Raw genomic sequence first — 19,866 nt, forward strand, 5'->3', positions numbered from 1 at the left:
CTGTGGGTAGTGGGTGTGTAAAGCTGTGTTTGCTGGGATCTACCTTCAGCTCGGTGGAATATGGCCAGTGTTCCATTATTGAGTGCCACCAAAACACGACCCTTCACGTGTCTGAAACAGGGAGAGTAAGGTTACAGTGACACAGACCAGAGGGCGGCTGGTAACAGGCTACAGGGAAATTTACACTCACCACAAGTAACACAGGACAAGTAAATAGCAACTTACAGTTAACCAGCACCCTCACATGGCATAGCGGCCCTCAGCGCTGACATTGGTGCCTGGGGGAAGGGTCAGTGCCCAGGGGGAAGGGTCAGTGCCCTTGAGGAGGGGGCGGTGCCCGGGCGAGGGACCAAGGGGAGAGGCAGTCACAGGGGGAGGGGTGGTACCTGGGGAGAGGGTGGGGCTCAGGGAAGGGGATGGTGCCCAGGGGAAGGGGTGGTACTCAGGGGGTGGTGCTCAGGGGGAAGGGGACAGTGCCAGGAGGAAGGGGCAGTGCTCAGGGGGTAAAATGAAGCAATCCAAGCCTGACATTGTTGACAACTGGTTCAGGTTCAGAGTAAGAACTTACACAATGCTGAGGACGGCATCCTTCAGTTTAATGGTGTGCAGGCACTTCTTCCAATTGGAAACAGCAGAGTGCACGTACAGGCTGGCGGCAAAACACACAGTCACACACCCACAATTTACTGTATAGCAAATCACCGCAACCACAAGACAGGAATAGAGTCAATGATCAAACAATAGCGGCTGATGGAGCAGTCATTTGGGAGCATTTAAAGAGAATTGACAAACTCACACAGAATAATAATAATTCTTGCATTTGATATAGCGCTTTTCACGTCTTCTTGACATCTCAAAGCGCTTCAAAGAATAGACAGTAAAGTGAATTGACTGTATATTTGTGGGCGGGGAAGGGGTGTGAGCTGGGCTGGGGTTTCAGACCTACCAGCCATTCTGTGCTCCCAGCCACATGCTCGGGGCAGCACTTGTAGTCGATGGGCTGGAGTAAGAGTTTGATTCTTGTTCTGATTGTTCTGTCTTCTGTTCCTCTTTACATTGGCCGTTCTCCCTGCAGAGAAAAGATAGCGTTTCTCACCGACATTTACTGAGATAAAGGCTGTGTTTACAGGGCGGCCGGAGCCCGAGGCCTCAATCCAAGCACTCAGATTCGAGTGACTCGAGCCACCGGCCACATCCCATCAAGAAAGTGAGGCCAGGATCCAGCACGTGTGTATACTGTACACATCTACATTTGTACAGCGCCTTCATGTCAGGAGGACGTTCCCCAGATACTGAACAGTCCTAGTTTTGCCCCTGTGCTGGGAGTGGGGCTGAGGTGGTCCAGGGTGGGGATGGAAGGATGACCAAAGGCATGGTCAAAGAGGAAGGTCTTGAGGAGGCAAGGGAGGTGGTGAGTTGGAGGGCCTCTGTGATGGAGTTCCAGAGGGCAGGGGCAGAAAGGCTGAAGGCCCGAACGCTGATGGCGGAGATAAAGGCTCAGTGTCCGCCGAGCGAAGTCAGTAGGGTTTGCAGAGGAAGGTTGGGACAAGATCATGGTGGGATTTAAAAGTGAGGATAAGGATCCTGAACTCTATCCTTTGGGGGATGGGAAGCCAGTGGAGCCGGACGAAGACAGGAGTGATCAGCTCACAGAGCTTGGTGCGGGAGAGGACACCAGGACTGGCCAGTATCTGGCACATGTGCACAGAGCAGCCAGGACTCCTCTGGGGAAAGGGTGGAGAACACAAACACTGGCGAGTGGTCACGGCTGACCAGTGGCTCCACACACACACTCAGCACGTCCATAGCTCTCTCACGTTAGCAGCAAACACCTTCTCACAAACAGTAACAGACTCACCCTGTATAACGCGTTACACCCTTTATACACCCCCACATACACCCCACCTCCACACACACATTTACCTGAGCTGAGCTTTGTGGGACTCAGGCTGAGCTGGCTCAGTGAAGATGTGCTCAGTGTAAGCACCAGGCCGTGCTGACCCCGGCTCCCAATCACCGACACCGTTCTCCGTCGCCTCGGTTGCTTCAGTTGCCTCCTCCGCTGACTGTGGTTGGTTGACTTTCCCACCATTGACAGTCGCCACATCAGCTACATGGGCGCAAAGATCACCAATGTGAGGAACGATCGAATGAGCTTCCACCCCTTCCTGCACAGTGAGAATCACAGCCCCCCCCGCCCTCCACACACGCACACAACACACGCGCACACATTCCCCACATGGCGTATGCTAAACCTTAGCCACTGGTCAATTGTCCAGATTTCATTTAAGATTCCAAAATCTTCTCGATCAGTTATTCAACAATGTTACTTTCACCCTTCACATTCATACTGAAACTAGGATTAAAAGCATTCACTCCCTGCCTTGCTCACTCGCTCTCCACCAACAACTCAGTCATGGCAGTACATCACACTCGCAGTGATGCCCGGCTTCTCTGATCAGCTCCATAAACCGCATTACAGTCTAGAGCCTTCAAGCTCTTTACATTTCTAAACCAAAGCAAAGGGAATAGAGGCTGGAAGGCATGGGAGCAGCCAATGTTGCCTGAGCCTGATATGTGCACCGTTACAGATACTGGTGAATCATCTTAAAGATTGTTGGGGAATGAAAATGAATGTCCACCACACCTCAGCCTTGCTTAACCAGAGTCCTGTCCTGCTGCAGGGATTTTCATTTATTTCCTCAGAATCTTTCCTTGTGCAGGAGAGAATCCTCACCTGCTTTGCTCCTGTACTCAAAGTGTTGTACGTATGTTCAATGTGTGAGCTCCTCACACTTGTGTGTGTATGTGTATGCGTGTGTGGTGTGTGTGAGCATGTGTGCAAGTGGAATGTGTGAGCTCTTCGCACAGCTAGTGAAAGTTTGTGTTGAGCCTCTTGATTCTCTTACTAGACTGCCCAGCACACTTTGCGCTGAAGTCTTATACTGAAACTCAACACAGTAACGAGTGACATGAGTTATCAGTGCAGCAAGTATATAATAATACAATATATTAATAACATAAATAATAATATAAAAACAATCCTTGCATTTGATATGGCGCCTTTCAGGTCGGGAGGACGTCCTAAAGCACTGCACAGGAATTACTGTAAAATGAAGTGACTGTGCTTTGTCGGTGAATGGGGCAGCCAGATTATGCCCAACGACATCCCACAAACAGCCATGAAGTGATTGAGGGATTTTAGTGGGATTTAGGGGACTTCTCTTGTGGAGCAACTCAATGGGAGAAAATAACTGAAACAAGAATTTGAAAATACTGTAATAGCAAACCGAACTTGGAGGTGTTACCCACTCTGTGCTTTGTCTGATGTCGGGGTGTCGCTCCGAGATGTGCTGCTGCTCCGAGGGACATTGCACCGTGTCGCACACCCCACCAGTGTGATTCCTGCCAGCACCCCTTCTGTTCCGTTGGATTCATCTGGATTTAAATCTCCCTCTAAATAGATCTCTCCGGCCGGATAGTCACTCTCACTAGCAGCTGACACGAAAGAAAGGAGGCGTCTCACTTTACGGCAGTAAAAATCAGGGATTTTACAAATTGATCTCCTCATATCACAGGCGGAGGAAACAACAACAAAGTACATTCACGTCAAGAGGATGTCCCAAGGTGCTGAAAAGCATCACAAATTGCACTTCCATCAGGCGAATGTTCTGAAGTTCAAATCACATTGCAAAAATGAGCAAGGAAATGTCTCTGTTACAGGCTTCACAAATAAATGTCAGGATTTTCCTGAAGGAGACAGTACTGTACTCTGAGAGAAACATTTACCTGCTCCTTGTGACCAGGATTTCACGTTTCTACACTAACCTCACCAAATGTTCCCCAGGTCAGTAACGCAATGGGTTGCACTGGGGTGAAATTCCCTCAACATTGCCTCTTCAATCAAACCTTTTCTCAGGAAAACATAGGGTGATTTGCAGCATAAAGCTCCTTCACACAGCCCTTACCCCCAAATCACCATCAGGCAGCATTCAAACAGCACCACTGACACGATCACAGCCATTCCTTGACAAGCTAGCTTGTCCAAACAGTGACAATTTGGGGTAGTTTGTGCTTTGATTTGTACATGTATTGGGTACAGGCTGAGAGATCACCAAAACTCATCTGAATTGGGACTTTTCACAACCATCAGAGAGAGAGATAAATCTTCTGTTTTGGAATGGGAGTAATGAGCAAACCGTTAGTGCTGATCAGCCCAGTTACAACCTGATCTGTCTTTACAATGGATATAATGCAGAGAAAGGCCACTTTACCTACATTTCAACCTACTCTCTGCACTGCATTTCAACCCACATTTTATGAAATTAAACACTGGTCGCTTCACCATCAGCCCTGACAGAGAGTGAGACGCCTTCAAATTGCTGCTAACTCTGAGAGACATGCTAGTAGTCGTGGTTGATGCATTTTGCCGTGAATATTGATGATTTGAATTTGAATTTCAGTTATTTACTTTTACTTTTTCCAAAATTATAAACTTTCCTGAGAACGAGAATACGAAAAAAAACACTTAAACAGCGCCCCCTTAAACAGCTGGGCTCTGTATAAATGCAAGTTGTTGTGGTGGTAAATCACAAACTTGCGGCGAGCTGTCCGAGCAGGAGGATAGCATATACTGAAAGCAGCCATAACAGCCACTGCCGCTCTCTGATACCAGCTATCTAACACCCCAACACACACAACAATACAAACGACAACAGCTCAGCTGTGCCAGCTTGTAACCATCTGTAAATAGATGTTAGCAATAATCAGCATGTAACAGAAATGAGACTGAGCAGCCCCATCACACAACCCCCTGCCCCCCGCCCCACCCCTGCCCCAAAACTGAACCCACCTGGCACACTGGTGATACACAGCACATGGGCATTGCACACTGTGAAGTGGTCCATGATGGTCCCGGGCTGGTTGGCATCAATGATGACAATCTTACTGGTGGAGTGGGTGCTGGTGCAGATCCACACGCGACTGGAGGCGTCTTGTGTGCTGTGGGCCTTAACAGTAACAAAGAGAATTCACCCCACACAGCACCACAGCAGGTCAGAAGTCAGCCAGGGATTGCTTTGTGCAGAAAGCAAATCTCCATTCCCCAACCCTTTCCGGCCAGTGCCCCCCACCCCACACACTGACTCCCGTTTACCTGTCTGGTTTTATCTGGGGAGCTATGGCTGCTGCTGGTCTTTCCTTCCTTCTCTGTCTCGTGGGTCAGAGGGTCACAGCTGCGGGAACGGCCCAGCCCACAGCCCATGTCCGCAAAACCTGGCTTCCAGCCTGTCAGGTCCACCCCGGCCGCACACCACAGCTGCCAGAAGACAAACACCAACAGTGAGGCCATGTCACACACCCACACCCTGGGGATGGCGCTGCTGCTGTGTACTTACCTTCATGGTGGGATCACGGGCCACCAGCGGGCGGCAGTACACAGGCACGGGCACGTTCTTCATACGGTTGTCCTCCTGGCTGTCGTTGGGGCTCCACTAGAGGAAGAACAAGATCATTGAATTTCCCGGTCAGTTAATCAGAATAAATTTTCCGCTCATTTAACAGGTCAAAACTTGACATGTGACCATGCCTCCACATCCAGCAGTGCAGAGCGAGACGACAAACAGCTCCAAACACAATTATTCCTCAAACGCCACGGAAAACCACGGCACAAAGCCACACACACCGACCCTGTGTGGAGTAAAGCGTCTCTGGCCGGCCTCTCACCTGTTTGTACTTGGCCGGGAGGCTCCAGCCATACGCCTGTAGGCGGTTCCCGTCGTTTTTGACGTACTCCCGCACCTGCCGGTATTGCTCCCGCTTCTGCTCCCGGCGGGTGGAAGAGGTACAGTCCCTGGGAGGGAGGTGGGGAGAAGCAATGGTCAGTGAGGAATGTCTGCCAAATGCTGGGAATCACAGGACGACATGGAAACATACCAACAAAAACAAAATTATATTTGTGTAGCACCTTTCACATCGGGAGGACGTCCCAAGGCCCTGGACAGTCAGTGTTTCGGATCCGAGCTGGGGGTTGGGATTGGGGAGGGTGGAAGGCAGGGGGAAGGAGGTTGATCGAAAGCACGGTCTAAGAAGAGGGACTTGAGATGGGTCTTGAAGGAGGCAAGAGAGGGGGCGAGGCGGAGGGACTGCAAGATGGAGTTCCAGAGGGTGGGGTAGAGTGGCTGAAGGCTCGCCCTCCAATGGTGGGGCGGGCAAGGTGGGGGACGTGAAGCAGGTCTATTGGGGGTTAGGAGGTCGCAGAGGTAGGGGGGAGCAAGGCCATGCAGGACTTTGAAGGTGAAGACCAGGATGTTGAACTATAATCCTCTGTATGATGGGAAGCCAGTGGAGTTCGGAGAGGATAGGGGTGACAGGGTCATAGAGCATGATGCAGGAGAGGACATGGGCTGCAGAGTTCTGGATGATCTGCAGCCTATGGAGGGAGGAGATGGGGAAGCCGACAAGCAGGGAGTTTGCATAGTCAAGTCTGAATGTTATGAATGCGTATTTGAAGGTTTCGGTGGCCTGCGGTGTGAGACAGAGATGGCGGAGCTGGGCAATGTTATGGAGGTGGGGGAAGGCAGAGTGGGTCATGGCACAGATATGGGGTAGAAAGGATAGTCTGGTCAAACAAGATGCCACGGTTCCGGACTGGCTTAGTAAGGTGGAGTGCGCAACCATGGATAGTGATGCTGTCAGTGCCTGAGGTGTGGAGGGAGCCAATCAGGAGAGCCTCGGTCTTGTTGACGTTCAATTGAAGAAAGTTAACTTTCATCCAGGACTTGATGTCTGACAGACATTCTGTCAGGACAGCAGTGGTCCTGGAGTCGAGGGTAGAGGAGGAAAGGTACAGTTGGGTGTCATCTGCATACATGTCAAAGTTGACCCCATGTCTGCGGATGATGTCACCAAGAAGGAACATATAGATATTGAAGAGGAGGGGACCAAGGACAGAGCCCTGAGGAACTCCGCATGAGATGGTGCAGAGGCTACAGGAGAAACCGTTTATGGAGATGAAATGGAGATGCTGTGAGAGGTATGATCTAAACTATTCAAGGATAGAACCATGAAGGTTAAGGTGAGAGGAGAAGTGGTGGAGGAGGATAGAGTGGTCAACGTATCAAAGGCAGCAGAGAGGTCAAGAAGGATGAAGAGGCAGAGGGAGCCCTGGTCTCAGATGGGCAGAATGTCATTTGTCACTTTGACCAGAGCTGTTCCTGTTCTATCGGCAGCACGGAAACCCAAGTAGAAGGGTACCACTGTGGATACCAGAAGCTCCGAGCCCCACATTGTCTCAGTATACAGTGGAATCCGCTTTTGCTGGTTAACCCTGGACATCGGGTAAATCGAGCAAAACTCCCGGCCCCGATTCATCTTTATTCTTACCTGCTTTAAATATGATGGTTAATTCGGACGAAAGTCCGGTTACTCTGGGCAATATACTGCTCTGGTCGCCGCTGAATGTAATCATTCATGTCTTCTGTGTGTCCATTCAGCCATGAAGGACACCAGGACTGGTCAATTAAGTGTAATTGACAGCGGACTCCAGCCATTCACAAGTGTCCAGGAGTTGAGCTGTCAATCAATGAGAGGCGTGGAGGAATGGGGAAGAATATCGTGATTGATGACAGCTAAGCCACTTGTGATTGGGTGGAGCCAATCCAGTCTCAAGCGGCTTCAGGCTGTCAATCACCTCAATGGTAACTGGGCCGGAAGGTACTGTATTTTGCAGCCAAATAAAGCACAATACATTTTACTGAATTCTGTGAGAATATTTTAGCTTTAACTGTTAGTTAACATTGCTTCAAGTGAAACAACGTTATCACATATTATTATACGGCGTCGGCGGTGCTGCTCTGCTGGGCGGGAAATGTATTTTGGTTAACCTCAGAAGACTCTTAAGTCGGACAAAATGTCCGTCCCCGATGTGTCCAGCTTAACCGGCTTCCACTGTATATTGTTTTCAAATGCATTCATCCCTTGTTCCTTCAATCCAGAACACACATCATGAGGACCACAAACCATCTAACTATTCCTGAAAGATGGTCACCGAGATTTACGTGAAAATCTGGGACCAGCCCCGCTCGTCACTGCCTGTCAATCAGAGAACATCCCCTTTGTCCCAGCTCTCTGACTCCAGCTTCCTATCTCAGTCACACATTATCTTCAACTCCACGTGCCTCAATATTAGTCAATACTCTTAATATAGCTAATAATCTCTTAAATCAATCACAAGTTTCTTCATTAATAGACAGTACATGGTGTCAGACCTACAAGAATGATGTCACTTTACTAACATCATTGGTGAGGCCTGTGCTGTGAGAGAGGTCACGAGTGTGGACCTGTGCTGTGAGAGAGGTAACGCATGCTCATGTGTTTTGTCACTGGTCACTTACTCCTCGGGCAGGAGGTCTGCGGTACGGCGGTCCGTGGTGGAGAGCTGGAACATGGTGTGACTGCGGCGCTTGAAGAGCTCGGAGTTGCCATAGGTGTTGGGGGCGGCGTAATGCAGCACAGGAGGGCGCTTGGTCGGCTGGGCAGCAGATGATGGACTGAAAAGACGACTGAAACTGGAACAAAATGAGCAAAGTTAGACAGGACACCTCTGCCCCGATCAGGCTGCTTCTAGACAAAGGACCCACTCTGACCCCAAACTTCCTAATCCTCTACACCAACCCCATCACCAGACTCCTCCTGCTTAGTTTTCCTGTATTAAACACAAGTCACATTATGAAGTGAATTTACCGGTGGTCTTACTTTGACCTCAGTGGCCAAAGCCACTCGACAGAAGTCTATGTTCCCGGCCCCGCAGAGAACACACACTGATCAGAGCCATTGCCATCGCAAGTATCAATCTCAGTATCTGGCCACAAAGTTTGGGACCCTCTTTGTGCTCACAGTCCAAACAAGCCATTGACATGAGCATACAATTGAGACATTTATTATTGTACAAAAACTACTTACAACTGCCAGATACTCGACTTCTTCTTCCCCTGGGAAGTCGGGTTTTCTCGAGATGCTCTAAGAAACAACACAAATGTCAGAACGTCACCATTGTGCCTGGTCAAAACCAGGGGCCAGGGGCTGGGCGGGGCTGCGTGTGCCCCAGGGGGTGAGCGGGGCAGGGGCAGGGCTTGGCATGTGGCCACTGCCTAAAGGAGTTGAACTGCACCTGACCATTGGCTTCACTAGGTGGTGTATCCTGACAGTATAGGAGCTGTGGCTGTTGCTCTAAACACACCCAGCACCAGCTGGACATCTGTTCTCTACAGCTCGCACACTTTCCTTTCTGAGCTGTGGGCAGACTCGGATGCAGGAAGGAAAACGCTTGTCAGACGTTAAGTGGCACTAACCCAGTGGAGAGACCTGAGCAGAGCCAGACTGGGGAAAGCTTCAAAATAAAAGCACGAGGACAAAAACGGAAGAATGATTATGGAATTGCTGATCAGTTAAAGTCTCCAGGGAGAGAGAGCGCATTACACTCCAACAATCTATCTCTGGAAATTCCATGTGTAGCTGGGATGCATGGAATTCTCAATTTGGTTTGGAAACTCTTACGCACGGGATATGCAGAAGGGTAGAGCCAGTTCCATCGTACACTTTCCCACCTGATCATCTCAGTCCACCTGACCGCCTCCTGCAGCTCCATCAGCCGCTCCTTGTACTGATTACGTTCCATCAGCACACGGGCCATCTCCACCCGTGTGAAGCGGCGACGCTGGGCCACCTGCACATCGTCCTGGAGGTCAGAAACATCGCTGGGTCAGAGGGAGCATTCTCCCCATCACTGCACCACCCCTCCACTCTCACTGTATCCCACCCCAACACTGAACACCACCTATAAGCAGCATTGCAGGAACCTTTTCATCCAAAAAATACAGTTCATACACTTTATAGTATGTCCTGTGAAGCACTTTGGGACTTAACCACATGATACGGCCCTATGTAAAATGCAAGGATTATTATTACTTTGATCATTTGTGACTGTTGTTATTTTCCTAATGTTCTGTGGTATTTTCCTCTCTTAAGTTTTCTTGAAACAATGAGAAGAGTGACATGCCAGCTCCTCCCATGTCTCTAATAGTATTCTGTAACCCCCACAGGATGGTCAATCAGAAAATGAGACTCATACAGAAAAAGAGAGACAGACACACACACAGGCTCAGTGAGAAGAGAGGGAGCATGAGAAAGCCAGTATGACAGTGACAGTATGATTCCTAATGGAACAATTTGTTTTGATGAGATCTGTAATCAATTTGGTATTGTGCGTATGTTCACTTGTCCGCTGTTTACTGATCCACAATGGGATTGGTCCCAATTTGTGCTAATAATCGGCTCTCCGCTGTAATCATTAACTCTGTTCTTTAAAAGAGCCACAATTGTGTTAGTAATGAGCCGGTTTTCTTCCTTTTCCAATGTTCTAAAATAAATCCCAATTTTCACATTTTTTAACCGCGTTTTGGTGTCCCCCAAAGTTCTCCCTTTTTACAACAACAACAACAACAAGATTCCATTTATAAAGCGCCTTTCACGTCAGGAGGACGTCCCAAGGCGCTGCACAGTTGGGTCATGACCCGAGCAGGGGGGAAATGGTCAGGGTGAGGGGAGGGAAGGGAGGGAGCGAGGAGGGGGGAAATGGTCAGGGTGAGGGAAGGGAGGGAGCAAGGAGGGGGAAATGGTCAGGGTGAGGGGAGGGAAGGGAGGGAGCGAGAAGGGGGAAGAGAGTCGAGAGGGGAGCTGAAGGCACGGTCAAAGAGAAAGGTTTTGAGACCGGCCTTGAAGGAGGAAAGGGAGGAAGCGGCGAAGGCACTGGGAGATGGAGTTCCAGAGCCTGGGGGCTGAGAGGCTGAAGGCCCGACCACCGATGGTAGGGCGGTTGGGGCGGGGGACGTGGAGCAGACCAGAGCCAGAGGAACGGAGGGTACGGGCAGGTAGGTAGGGGGATAGTAGGTTGGAGAGGTAGGAGGGAGCAAGGCCGTGAATGGCCTTGTAGGTGAGGATGAGGATCTTGAAATCAATCCTCTGGGGGATGGGGAGCCAGTGGAGGCGAGCGAGGGTGGGAGTGATGTGGTCGCGAAGCCTGGTGCGGGACAGTACACGAGCTGCAGAGTTCTGAATGACCTGCAGCTTGTGGAGGGAGGTGCCGGGAAGGCCGGCGAGGAGAGAGTTCCCATAGTCCAGCCTTGAGGTGACAAAGGCGTGGACCAGGGTTTCAGCAGCGTGAGGGGTGAGGTAGTGCCGTAGTCTGGCGATGTTCCGGAGGTGATGGAAGGCGGTGCCAGTTGTGGTGCGGATGTGAGGGAGAAAGGACAGCTCAGGGTCGAACAAAACGCCGAGGTTCCTGACTGGCTTTGAGAGGTGGAGAGTGCAGCCTTGGATGCTGATGGTGTCAGCGCCTGAGGTGCGGAGGCGCTGACGTGAGCCAATCAGGAGGGCCTCGGTTTTTCGCACGTTGAGCTGAAGAAAGTTGTCTCTCGTCCAGGACTCGATGTCGGACAGGCAGGCTGTCAGGACATCGGTGGTCGTGGAGTTGAGAGTAGAGGAGGAAAGGTAGAGTTGGGTGTCATCCGCATACATGTGGAAGTTAACTCCATGTCTGCGGATGATGTCACCGAGGGGGAGCATATAGAGGGTGAAGAGGAGGGGACCGAGGACAGAGCCCTGAGGGACACCACATGAGACAGTGCGGGGGGTGGAGGAGAAGCCATTCGTTGAGACAAAGTGAAGACGGTGAGAAAGGTACGACCTAAACCATTCAAGGACAGTGCCTTGAAGGTTGAGGTGGGAGGACAAGCGGTGGAGTAGGATAGCGTGGTCGACCGTATCGAATGCTGCCGATAGGTCGAGGAGGACGAGGAGACAGAGGGAGCCCTGGTCACAGATGGTCAGGATATCATTGGTGACCTTGACCAGGGCAGTTTCTGTGCTATGGGCAGCACGGAAACCTGACTGAAGGGGTTCGAAAAGAGAATGGGTGGAAAGGAAAGAGCGCAGTTGGGAGGCGACAACTCTTTCCAAGACCTTGGAGAGAAAGGGGAGGTTGGAGATGGGCCGGTAGCTTGATAGCTGCGACGCATCAAGGGAGGGTTTTTTCAGGGTGGGCGTGATGATGGCAGTTTTTAATGGAATGGGGACAGAGCCAGAGGAGAGGGACAGGTTGATGATGTCAGTGATATGTGGGGCAAGAAAGTGGAGCTGGGAGATAAGGAGTGGAGTGGGGATGGGGTCAAGGGAGCAGGTGGTTGGTTTTAGGGATAGGATGAGTTCAGTGACAGAGGGTGGGGAAACGGGTACGAAGGTGTGTAGGGGAGGATGGGTAGGAGTCGGAGTGTGGGAGGGAAGGGGTGGGGGTGGGTGGAAGTTGGAGGGGAAGTGACCGCGGAGCGGATTCCCTTGATCTTGGATTCAAGGAAATCCAGCATCTCCTCGCAGTGAAGGTTGGAGGAGATGACCTGCGCGGGGTGGCGGGGGGGACGGAGGAGTCGGGTTGTGGTGGAAAACAGTAGCCTGGGGTTGTTCTTCGCCTCCAGGATTATCCTGGAGTAGAAGGACGACTTGGCCTTCTAAACAGTAAACATCAGCCACGATAAAGCCGAGGGTTTACTCTGTGCTAAAGCGACAAGAAATAAATTAAAGAATTAAACAACAGTCACTTACACTTACATCCTCCAGCTCTTCTTTCCCCTCTTTACTATTCAAGGCCACAATCGCTTCCGACTTCACTCTGAAAAAAACACACACACAAACATTTCTACATACAGTGCAACTTGCCTTGCTGTTCATTAAGCCACTAATCCAAAAGCCATGTGATTGGTGTTACTGACTCACACATCAATCAGAATTCAAACCCAGGACACAAGATGCATGAGGTCTCAATGTGTCAAATATGACCTCAGCCAAACCCTGGGGGAGAAGGGAAGACAGCAAAAGCTGGAGGTGAATCACTCTGATCTGCTCTTACACACCTCCCATTGCAGGTGGCGCAAAGGACATCAGGGGACAAAGCTGGTGACCTGCTGGTGTTTAATGTGGCACAGCAAACAATGCAGATCACCCACCGCAGTGTAAGGGTTCAGTGCCAGGCTCCATACTGTCGTGTCAAACCCTGCAAGCTAAAACCCTAACGGGTAGGGTGTTCCCAGCTTGACAAGCTGATTAGACTCCAGCAGTTACCCCAATGCACACTGAGGAGTGCCGAAGCCTTGGCTCTTGCCAACCTGTGTTTAATATTTTCCAGAATTAGGTAAACAGGATGCGTCTCCAGGGAGAGAGAGCGCGCAAATTCCATTCCAACAATCTACCTCTGGGATTTCCATGTGTAAGTGGGATGCATGGAAAACTCAGCTTGGTTGGGTTGGATACTCTTAAGCATGGTGATGGGTTTCTGCATGTGTCAGACACCTGGCTGACCCTCCCCACCCACTTATCAATCTGAGATGAGCTATCAGAAGCTGCTCTGAGGTCTCTCACCTCTTCAGCTCATCCTCCAGCTCCTTGAGCCGGCTCTCCGCTTTGGCCTTGGCTTGCCTGACGGTCTCCAGCTCCCCCCTCAGCACCTCCTGCTCACTCCACAACTCGTCCACCTTGGCAATCAGGTCGTCTTTCACAATGTTCAGGGCGTTTCTAAACATACAAGCCAACACTCACCCACGGCACATACAATCCGAGCAGATCTCCCAAACCACAGACAGCAAAATATACAGCCCAGCCCAAGCACCAACCCCAGCACCGGCCCAACCCCAGTACAGCCCCAACCCTGGTCATAATCTCTCATCACACACCAGCTGATACCTGTTATCAAGCTCATTCTTGCGGAAGAGACTCTCCATTCAAATGGGTTCATCAAACAACAACAACAACTTGCATTGATACAGCACCCCTCATGCAGGGTAGTGTCCCAGGTGCTTTACCCAAACCCCTCTCCCCCACACCTCCCCACCCCTCTGGCATGAAGCAGAGTAAATTAACAGAGAAAATTTATCTTACTTGGTCTCCAGAAGTTGAGTGTTCTCCATGATGAGATTTTCCACTTCCTTTCCCATTCCTGCAAAGCGCACCAGTGAGATTATGTGTGTTTGTTACATGTATCTTTAGGCATTTGTGTATACACAACACACACAGCACACACACAGCAAAGAGCAGAGTGCACAGCACACACAGCACAATGCACCCAACACAGCGCAAACACAAACACAGCACGGTACACACAGCACAGCATCGAACACGGCACAGCGCCCACTCACAACAGAGACCCACTCAACGCGCACACACACACAGCATGCGCACAGCTCCCACTCACACACCCACTCAGCGCGCACAGCACAGCATGTACGCAGTGCGCACACCCAGCACAGCACGCACATGTGCACACACACACACAACACAGTTCCCACTCACAGCATGCACTCAGCACAGCGCTCGCGCACAGCGCGTACACACAGCATGCACACACACACACACACACACACACACACACAGCACACACAGCACAGCGCGCGCACATACACAACACACACATGTGCACACACCCAGCACAGCACGCGTGCACCGCGCGCACACACAGCATGCACATGTGTACACACACAGCACAGCGCGCACAACACATTTCCCACTCACAGCACCCATTCAGCACAGCGCTCGTGCACAGCACAGCGCGCGCACACAGCATGCACGCACACAGCGCACATACAGCAGCGCACACATGCACACACACCACAGCGCGCGCACAGCACACACACACACAGCACGCGCACACACAGCACACGCACACACAGCACAATGCAGCAGTGCCCATGGCACCACACAACTAACAGCACTTCATACTCGTCAATCTAGCCATTCTTTACCTCAGTGAATAGTCCACTGTCATACACACTCACTCACATCGCAGTGGATGGTCTACTCACACACACTCCAGTCACAGGGAAAAGGCATGAATGAGACACAAAGCTCTCTGACTGGGAGATGAAAGCACATGCACCCAGTGATACTCTATTTTAATGGGATCTCTGCCCTCGGCTCAGTGCGACAGCTCATAAACATCTCTGATGCTTTAAACGTTGCTGTTCTAAGGCTGGTATCCAGTGGGAAAGTGGGATCAACTTTCCATTTTTCACAATGACCTTTCTATTCCAACTGCCAATCACAGTGCCAGGAAATCATCCCTTGGGGTGGGGAGAGGCAACAATACTTTATAATAATAATAATAATAATCCTTGCATTTGATATAGCGCTTTTCACGTCAGGAGGACGTCCCAAAGCGCTTCACAGAACACACTGTAAAGTGAATTGACTGTATATTTGTGGGCGAACGCGGCAGCCAATTGCGCACAGCAATGTCCCACAAACAGTCGTAGATTGAAAATGACCAATTTAATTATTGGTTTTGGTTTTTTGGAGGGATTATTATTAGGCTCTGTGTGGAGTAAGGAAACTTGCCCAAGGTTTCACCCTCTGCCTGGAATTGAACTCAGGTCGCTCACTTGCAAAGCGAGTGCTCTAACTTTATATTCTTACGTTTCAATTTTACGTCCTCTGCCGTGAGCGAGGCACTGGATCTGTGGCCCAATGGTCTCACCTAAACCGTCCTGTGTCAGTGACCTGGTCACAAGGTCACACACTCACTGATGCCCATCGCTTGGCCAGCAATCAACATTCAGAGGGTCCTGGAGATGGTTTGCACTAAAAAGCGATTTCTTTGTGATAAATAACCTGCCTTAAAGCAAACAGGTTTATTGGTGAGCCCGGGAGCTTTCAGACCAGGGTCACAATGAGGATTTGGTCAGAGGTGTAGAATTAAAACACTCGGTGTCACTGCTGTCACGGTTTGTTGCATCAGAATTGTTATTGTGCAGAGACCTGATTAGCCAAAATCTGGCTTTGCTATCACTGCACACAGCGGCACCGTTGCGCACTAACCCTACTGTAAAAAAAGACTAACCTCTCTGGAGCACAAAGCTCAGAGTAATCAGAGTAACTAACGTACTGTACTCACTGTACAGAATTGAGGCCTCAAAACACAAAGAAGTTATTGTAATGACTAGTCCAAGCTTTTCTTTGTGCCATTCACAGCATCAAGAATTCCATCGCATTCACACTCACAGTGAGGGGTCACTGGGACCTCATGAGACTCAATCGCAGTGTGAAGCTTGGGCTCCAGCACCAACTAAGTTTTTGCAATGGCAGAATGTGTGTTGTGAGGATCGCTAAGAGCTTCCCAAGAAAACAAGCAGTGTGACCCCACCCCTCACTGTGAGTGTGACATCCTCCCGACATGAAAGGCGCTATACCAATGTAATGTTATTGTTGTGACCCCTCTTACTGTGAGCGTGAATGCCTCACACTATGAGTGTGACCCCCCCCCCCCACCTCCCTCACTATGAGTGTGAATGTGATGGAATTCCTGATGGTGTGACTGGCACAGAAGAGAGCTTGGAATAGTCATTACAATAACGTAAATTAAATTGTAAACCTAATAGAATTGTGTTTGCACAGCATCAACTTGTGTAACTTTCAGGATAAATTAGAAAGGCGTTACGTGTGGCAGAGCGTCTCACAAACGCTGGTACCAGCCAGGGTGCACCTACAGGGACACACTCAACATCTCACCTGTGTGCTGAGCACAAGCTACTTTTTAAGACAATTCATTGGGTTTTACTCTCCATATGACCTTGTTATACCTGGCTGGGGACTGCTTGCCGCTAACCCTAAAGTTATAAACGTGCTCCATAACCGGCATTGGCCTGGCAGAGATGTGCCTTTATCTCAGAAATTAGAAATCCAATGACCAGGTTGCACAGAAACTTCCAGTTATATTTAGAGTGTGAGGATTCACTGTTAAATTGTTTGTCTTTCCATTGTTAAATTAACGTCAGGAGCTGATGGATATTCAAACTATGGCCCTGATAACACTTCAACTCTGCATTGAGCAACAGAAACACTTTGAAATATGGTGACTCCCTCTATAGCTCTAGTTACATTAATGTGCATTATGAAACCTTTCAAACGCAGCCAGGAGCTGAGGAAGTGTTAATAATAATAATATTAATCCTTGCATTTGATATAGCGCCTTTCATCACGACTTCGAGATGTCTCAAAGCGCTTCACAGAATATACTGTAAAGTGTTACTAGGGTTTACCAGGAAGCTTAGTTGAGGCCCAGATATTGGGACTCATTTAAAAAGGCAGTTTGATGCTGTGATGGTGGGAGGGTAGGGTAGGTGTTCTGGAGGGATGGGATCTTCTTCATCCAAACTGATCTTGTGAAAGGTGCTCTACCAAACAAGGATTATTATTCACAATTATTTTCCCCTTGATCTAATCGAGCAATATTTTGAGGGGAGACAGTGCATTATTGAACTCACAAAGTCTCAGGCCATGCAAACACATAAAATGGTCCTCATGTTCCCTGTTACTGCACACTGAAATATTTACAGACATTGGTTTGTGATAGTAAGTGCCACTGTGTGCCTGTGAAGCAAGTGATTGTCGCACTCGGGGACAGAGGGTGAACCTGCCCTCTACCTGCACTTGTAATCACACCTTTTATCCCTGAGGTATCAGTCTCCCACTACTCAGTGCTCAGCTGGTGTTAAGCAATATCAAAACTGATGCAAAAAATGTCAGATATGCAAGGTGTGAAGATGTTACTTTTGTAAGTTGTCAGAAAGTGAAACATCTCTTTGTAATAATTTAGTTGATCAGCTTTAGATAAGCTGCTCACTCTATGTTCTCCAAACAATATTCAAAACAACCCCCCCTCCCCGGAAATCGCCCCTAATCATAAATATTATGAATTATTTACTTGGGTTATCTACACTCAGAACCTATTTATTAATTGATTTTTAGGTTTCTAACCCCACAATTACATCAAATTGTCTCCGATGGCTAGTTCTGATCTCTGATATTTGAGCACTGTCAGGCTGCAGCAAACCACAGATCAGTCTCCAGGAACTATTCTCCTGCTCTGTCAAACACACATATGAAGAGACAGTTCTGAGCCTATGCGCATCAGACTTTAATGATATTTAGCTACAATGTGGGCTGAGCGACTTGCTTTTGCTCCTTTCACTGTAAGCGTGGAGATGTTGTGTAGCTGAATGGTCCAAGGACCGTCTGAAAACCATTCAAAACTCTGGAATTAGAGTGATGTGAGCAGAAGGGGCAACAAGCAAACAGCAGTGATCACACCCCAGCAACGACGACAGGACAAACACACAGGATCACAAATAGAACAAGCAGCCCCTTCCCCAGCCTCAAACTGCATGAAAGAATGGAAGGAACAGAGCAGCCCAGCGCTGCCCCGCAGAGAGGTGTGGGGGGGGGGGGGGGGGGCGGGTGCAGAATAGATGGAAAATGAATGAAGGAGGAAGGAAAATGGTGGCAGGAACCTTACCGAAGAAATCATCACGCACTAAGAGCGCAGTCCGATTAAAGGGGAAGGGAGCAAAAAGAGAGAAAGAAGCATTATGCACCAGTTTGTCTGACATCATACAGATCCGACTGCTGATTAACCTCCTGTCCTGCTCAGTGAGGGAACCATACTACACTTCAGCTGCTTATTATCACTAATACCTCAACAAGACTCACAATATAATAGAACCAGCATTGGGAACATGATCCTACAGAAAGTCACCTGAGATACACTTAGCCTGTGTACGGTCTAGGTCACAGTAACTAAGTCCACTTCACATAGAAAACTACAGTCACTATTGTCCTGAGGCAGGGGAAAGGGGGCAGGTGGGGAGGCGGGAGTGGGGAAGGCAGGGAGTAGGAGAGGGGGAGGGAGGGTGGCGGGGAGTGGGAGGGAGGCGGGGAGTGGGGGGGGGAGGGAGGGTTGCGGGAGTGGGAGGGTTGGTGGGAGGGATTCAGGGAGTGGGAGGGGGGGAGGGAGGGTTGCGGGGAGTGGGAGGTGGGGTGTCGGGGAGGGGGAGAGGCGGGAAGTGGGAGGGGGGAGTGGGAGAGGGGGAGGCGGGAGTGGAGGCGGGAGTGGGGGAGGTGGGAGAGGAGGAGGGAAATATATGTCAACAAGATTGTGCACAACACTGTACATTGTTAAGTCAAGTTTCTTCCACTCATGGGCCAGACTTTCAGTCCATCACCTGGTTTCCTATGAGATCCTCTGCCTGGCAGTCACTCTCTCTTCTAACCTGGACGTTGTGATTGGAGATTGTCCCACAGCTGACATTAAGGGTTTCGATTTTCCTCTCAGAACATACCTTGCCTGAAGAGGGTGACTCAGGTAAAATAATAATAATAATAATAATCATGCTGGGATTGCCCTCTGCCCGTGGGCAGGAGCTCAGGGATCTAAGTGTAGCGTTCCTGAGCTAACACAGAGGGAAACCTGTCCTGATGTCTGCTGCTACTGCAGAGTGGAGGGAGCCTGACCAGTAACCTGAGCTAAGCAAACACTCGGAGGCACTAGGAGGACATTCGGCAAAGGGCCAGGTCTTACAATGCAACCGCACTTTGACTTTGAGGCAGACAGGGAGCACAGGCTGGAGCCAGGCAGTGAGAAAGAGAGCACAGCCGCGGGGGGAGTATCACATGTGTATAGCAGCAAACACACACCAATCGCAGGAGAGATACACACCTGAAAACTCCCCTATGGAGATGTCCAGCGCAAGCGACACACAGACAGACAGACAGTCAGGGAGGGAGGAAGAGGAAGCAAAAAAAGTCAATCAATAATTAAAGGTTAAAAGAAAATCATAAAAACATCAATCAACCTGCAGGCATTTCAATGACAGTGAAATGGAATTGTAAAGGCCAGACCAGCGGTGAGCGCCCAAAACGAGACTGACATCAAATCTAACACGTTTGCTGCAATGTGCCTGTTTAGTGTACCCACCGTGCTAATCCCCACTC

General features: G+C 49.8%; 1 protein-coding gene across 9 annotated transcripts in view; it reads right to left on the minus strand.

The window, feature by feature from the left end:
• Positions 1 to 19,866, minus strand: part of mapk8ip3 (mitogen-activated protein kinase 8 interacting protein 3) — a 50,749-nt gene that overhangs the window by 10,292 nt on the left and 20,591 nt on the right. For 4 of the 9 annotated variants that reach the window (XM_042340995.1, XM_042340998.1, XM_042340997.1 and 1 more), the window contains 17 exons: positions 19,592 to 19,603; positions 18,392 to 18,409; positions 13,984 to 14,041; positions 13,468 to 13,620; positions 12,655 to 12,721; positions 9,606 to 9,736; positions 8,962 to 9,018; positions 8,394 to 8,567; positions 5,725 to 5,851; positions 5,397 to 5,492; positions 5,156 to 5,317; positions 4,853 to 5,009; positions 3,313 to 3,498; positions 1,924 to 2,110; positions 947 to 1,069; positions 569 to 649; positions 44 to 111 (listed from right to left, as the gene is read on the minus strand). In XM_042340995.1, the coding sequence (XP_042196929.1) occupies positions 44 to 111; positions 569 to 649; positions 947 to 1,069; positions 1,924 to 2,110; positions 3,313 to 3,498; positions 4,853 to 5,009; positions 5,156 to 5,317; positions 5,397 to 5,492; positions 5,725 to 5,851; positions 8,394 to 8,567; positions 8,962 to 9,018; positions 9,606 to 9,736; positions 12,655 to 12,721; positions 13,468 to 13,620; positions 13,984 to 14,041; positions 18,392 to 18,409; positions 19,592 to 19,603 (1,857 nt within the window). The remainder of the gene's footprint in view (positions 1 to 43; positions 112 to 568; positions 650 to 946; positions 1,070 to 1,923; positions 2,111 to 3,312; positions 3,499 to 4,852; positions 5,010 to 5,155; positions 5,318 to 5,396; positions 5,493 to 5,724; positions 5,852 to 8,393; positions 8,568 to 8,961; positions 9,019 to 9,605; positions 9,737 to 12,654; positions 12,722 to 13,467; positions 13,621 to 13,983; positions 14,042 to 18,391; positions 18,410 to 19,591; positions 19,604 to 19,866) is intronic. The other 5 variants (XM_042340999.1, XM_042340994.1, XM_042341000.1 and 2 more) reach the window with 3 other exon arrangements.

The sequence above is a fragment of the Callorhinchus milii genome, unplaced genomic scaffold (genome assembly GCF_018977255.1).
Source record: "Callorhinchus milii isolate IMCB2004 unplaced genomic scaffold, IMCB_Cmil_1.0 Scaffold16, whole genome shotgun sequence".
Taxonomy (NCBI): Eukaryota; Metazoa; Chordata; class Chondrichthyes; order Chimaeriformes; family Callorhinchidae; genus Callorhinchus; species Callorhinchus milii.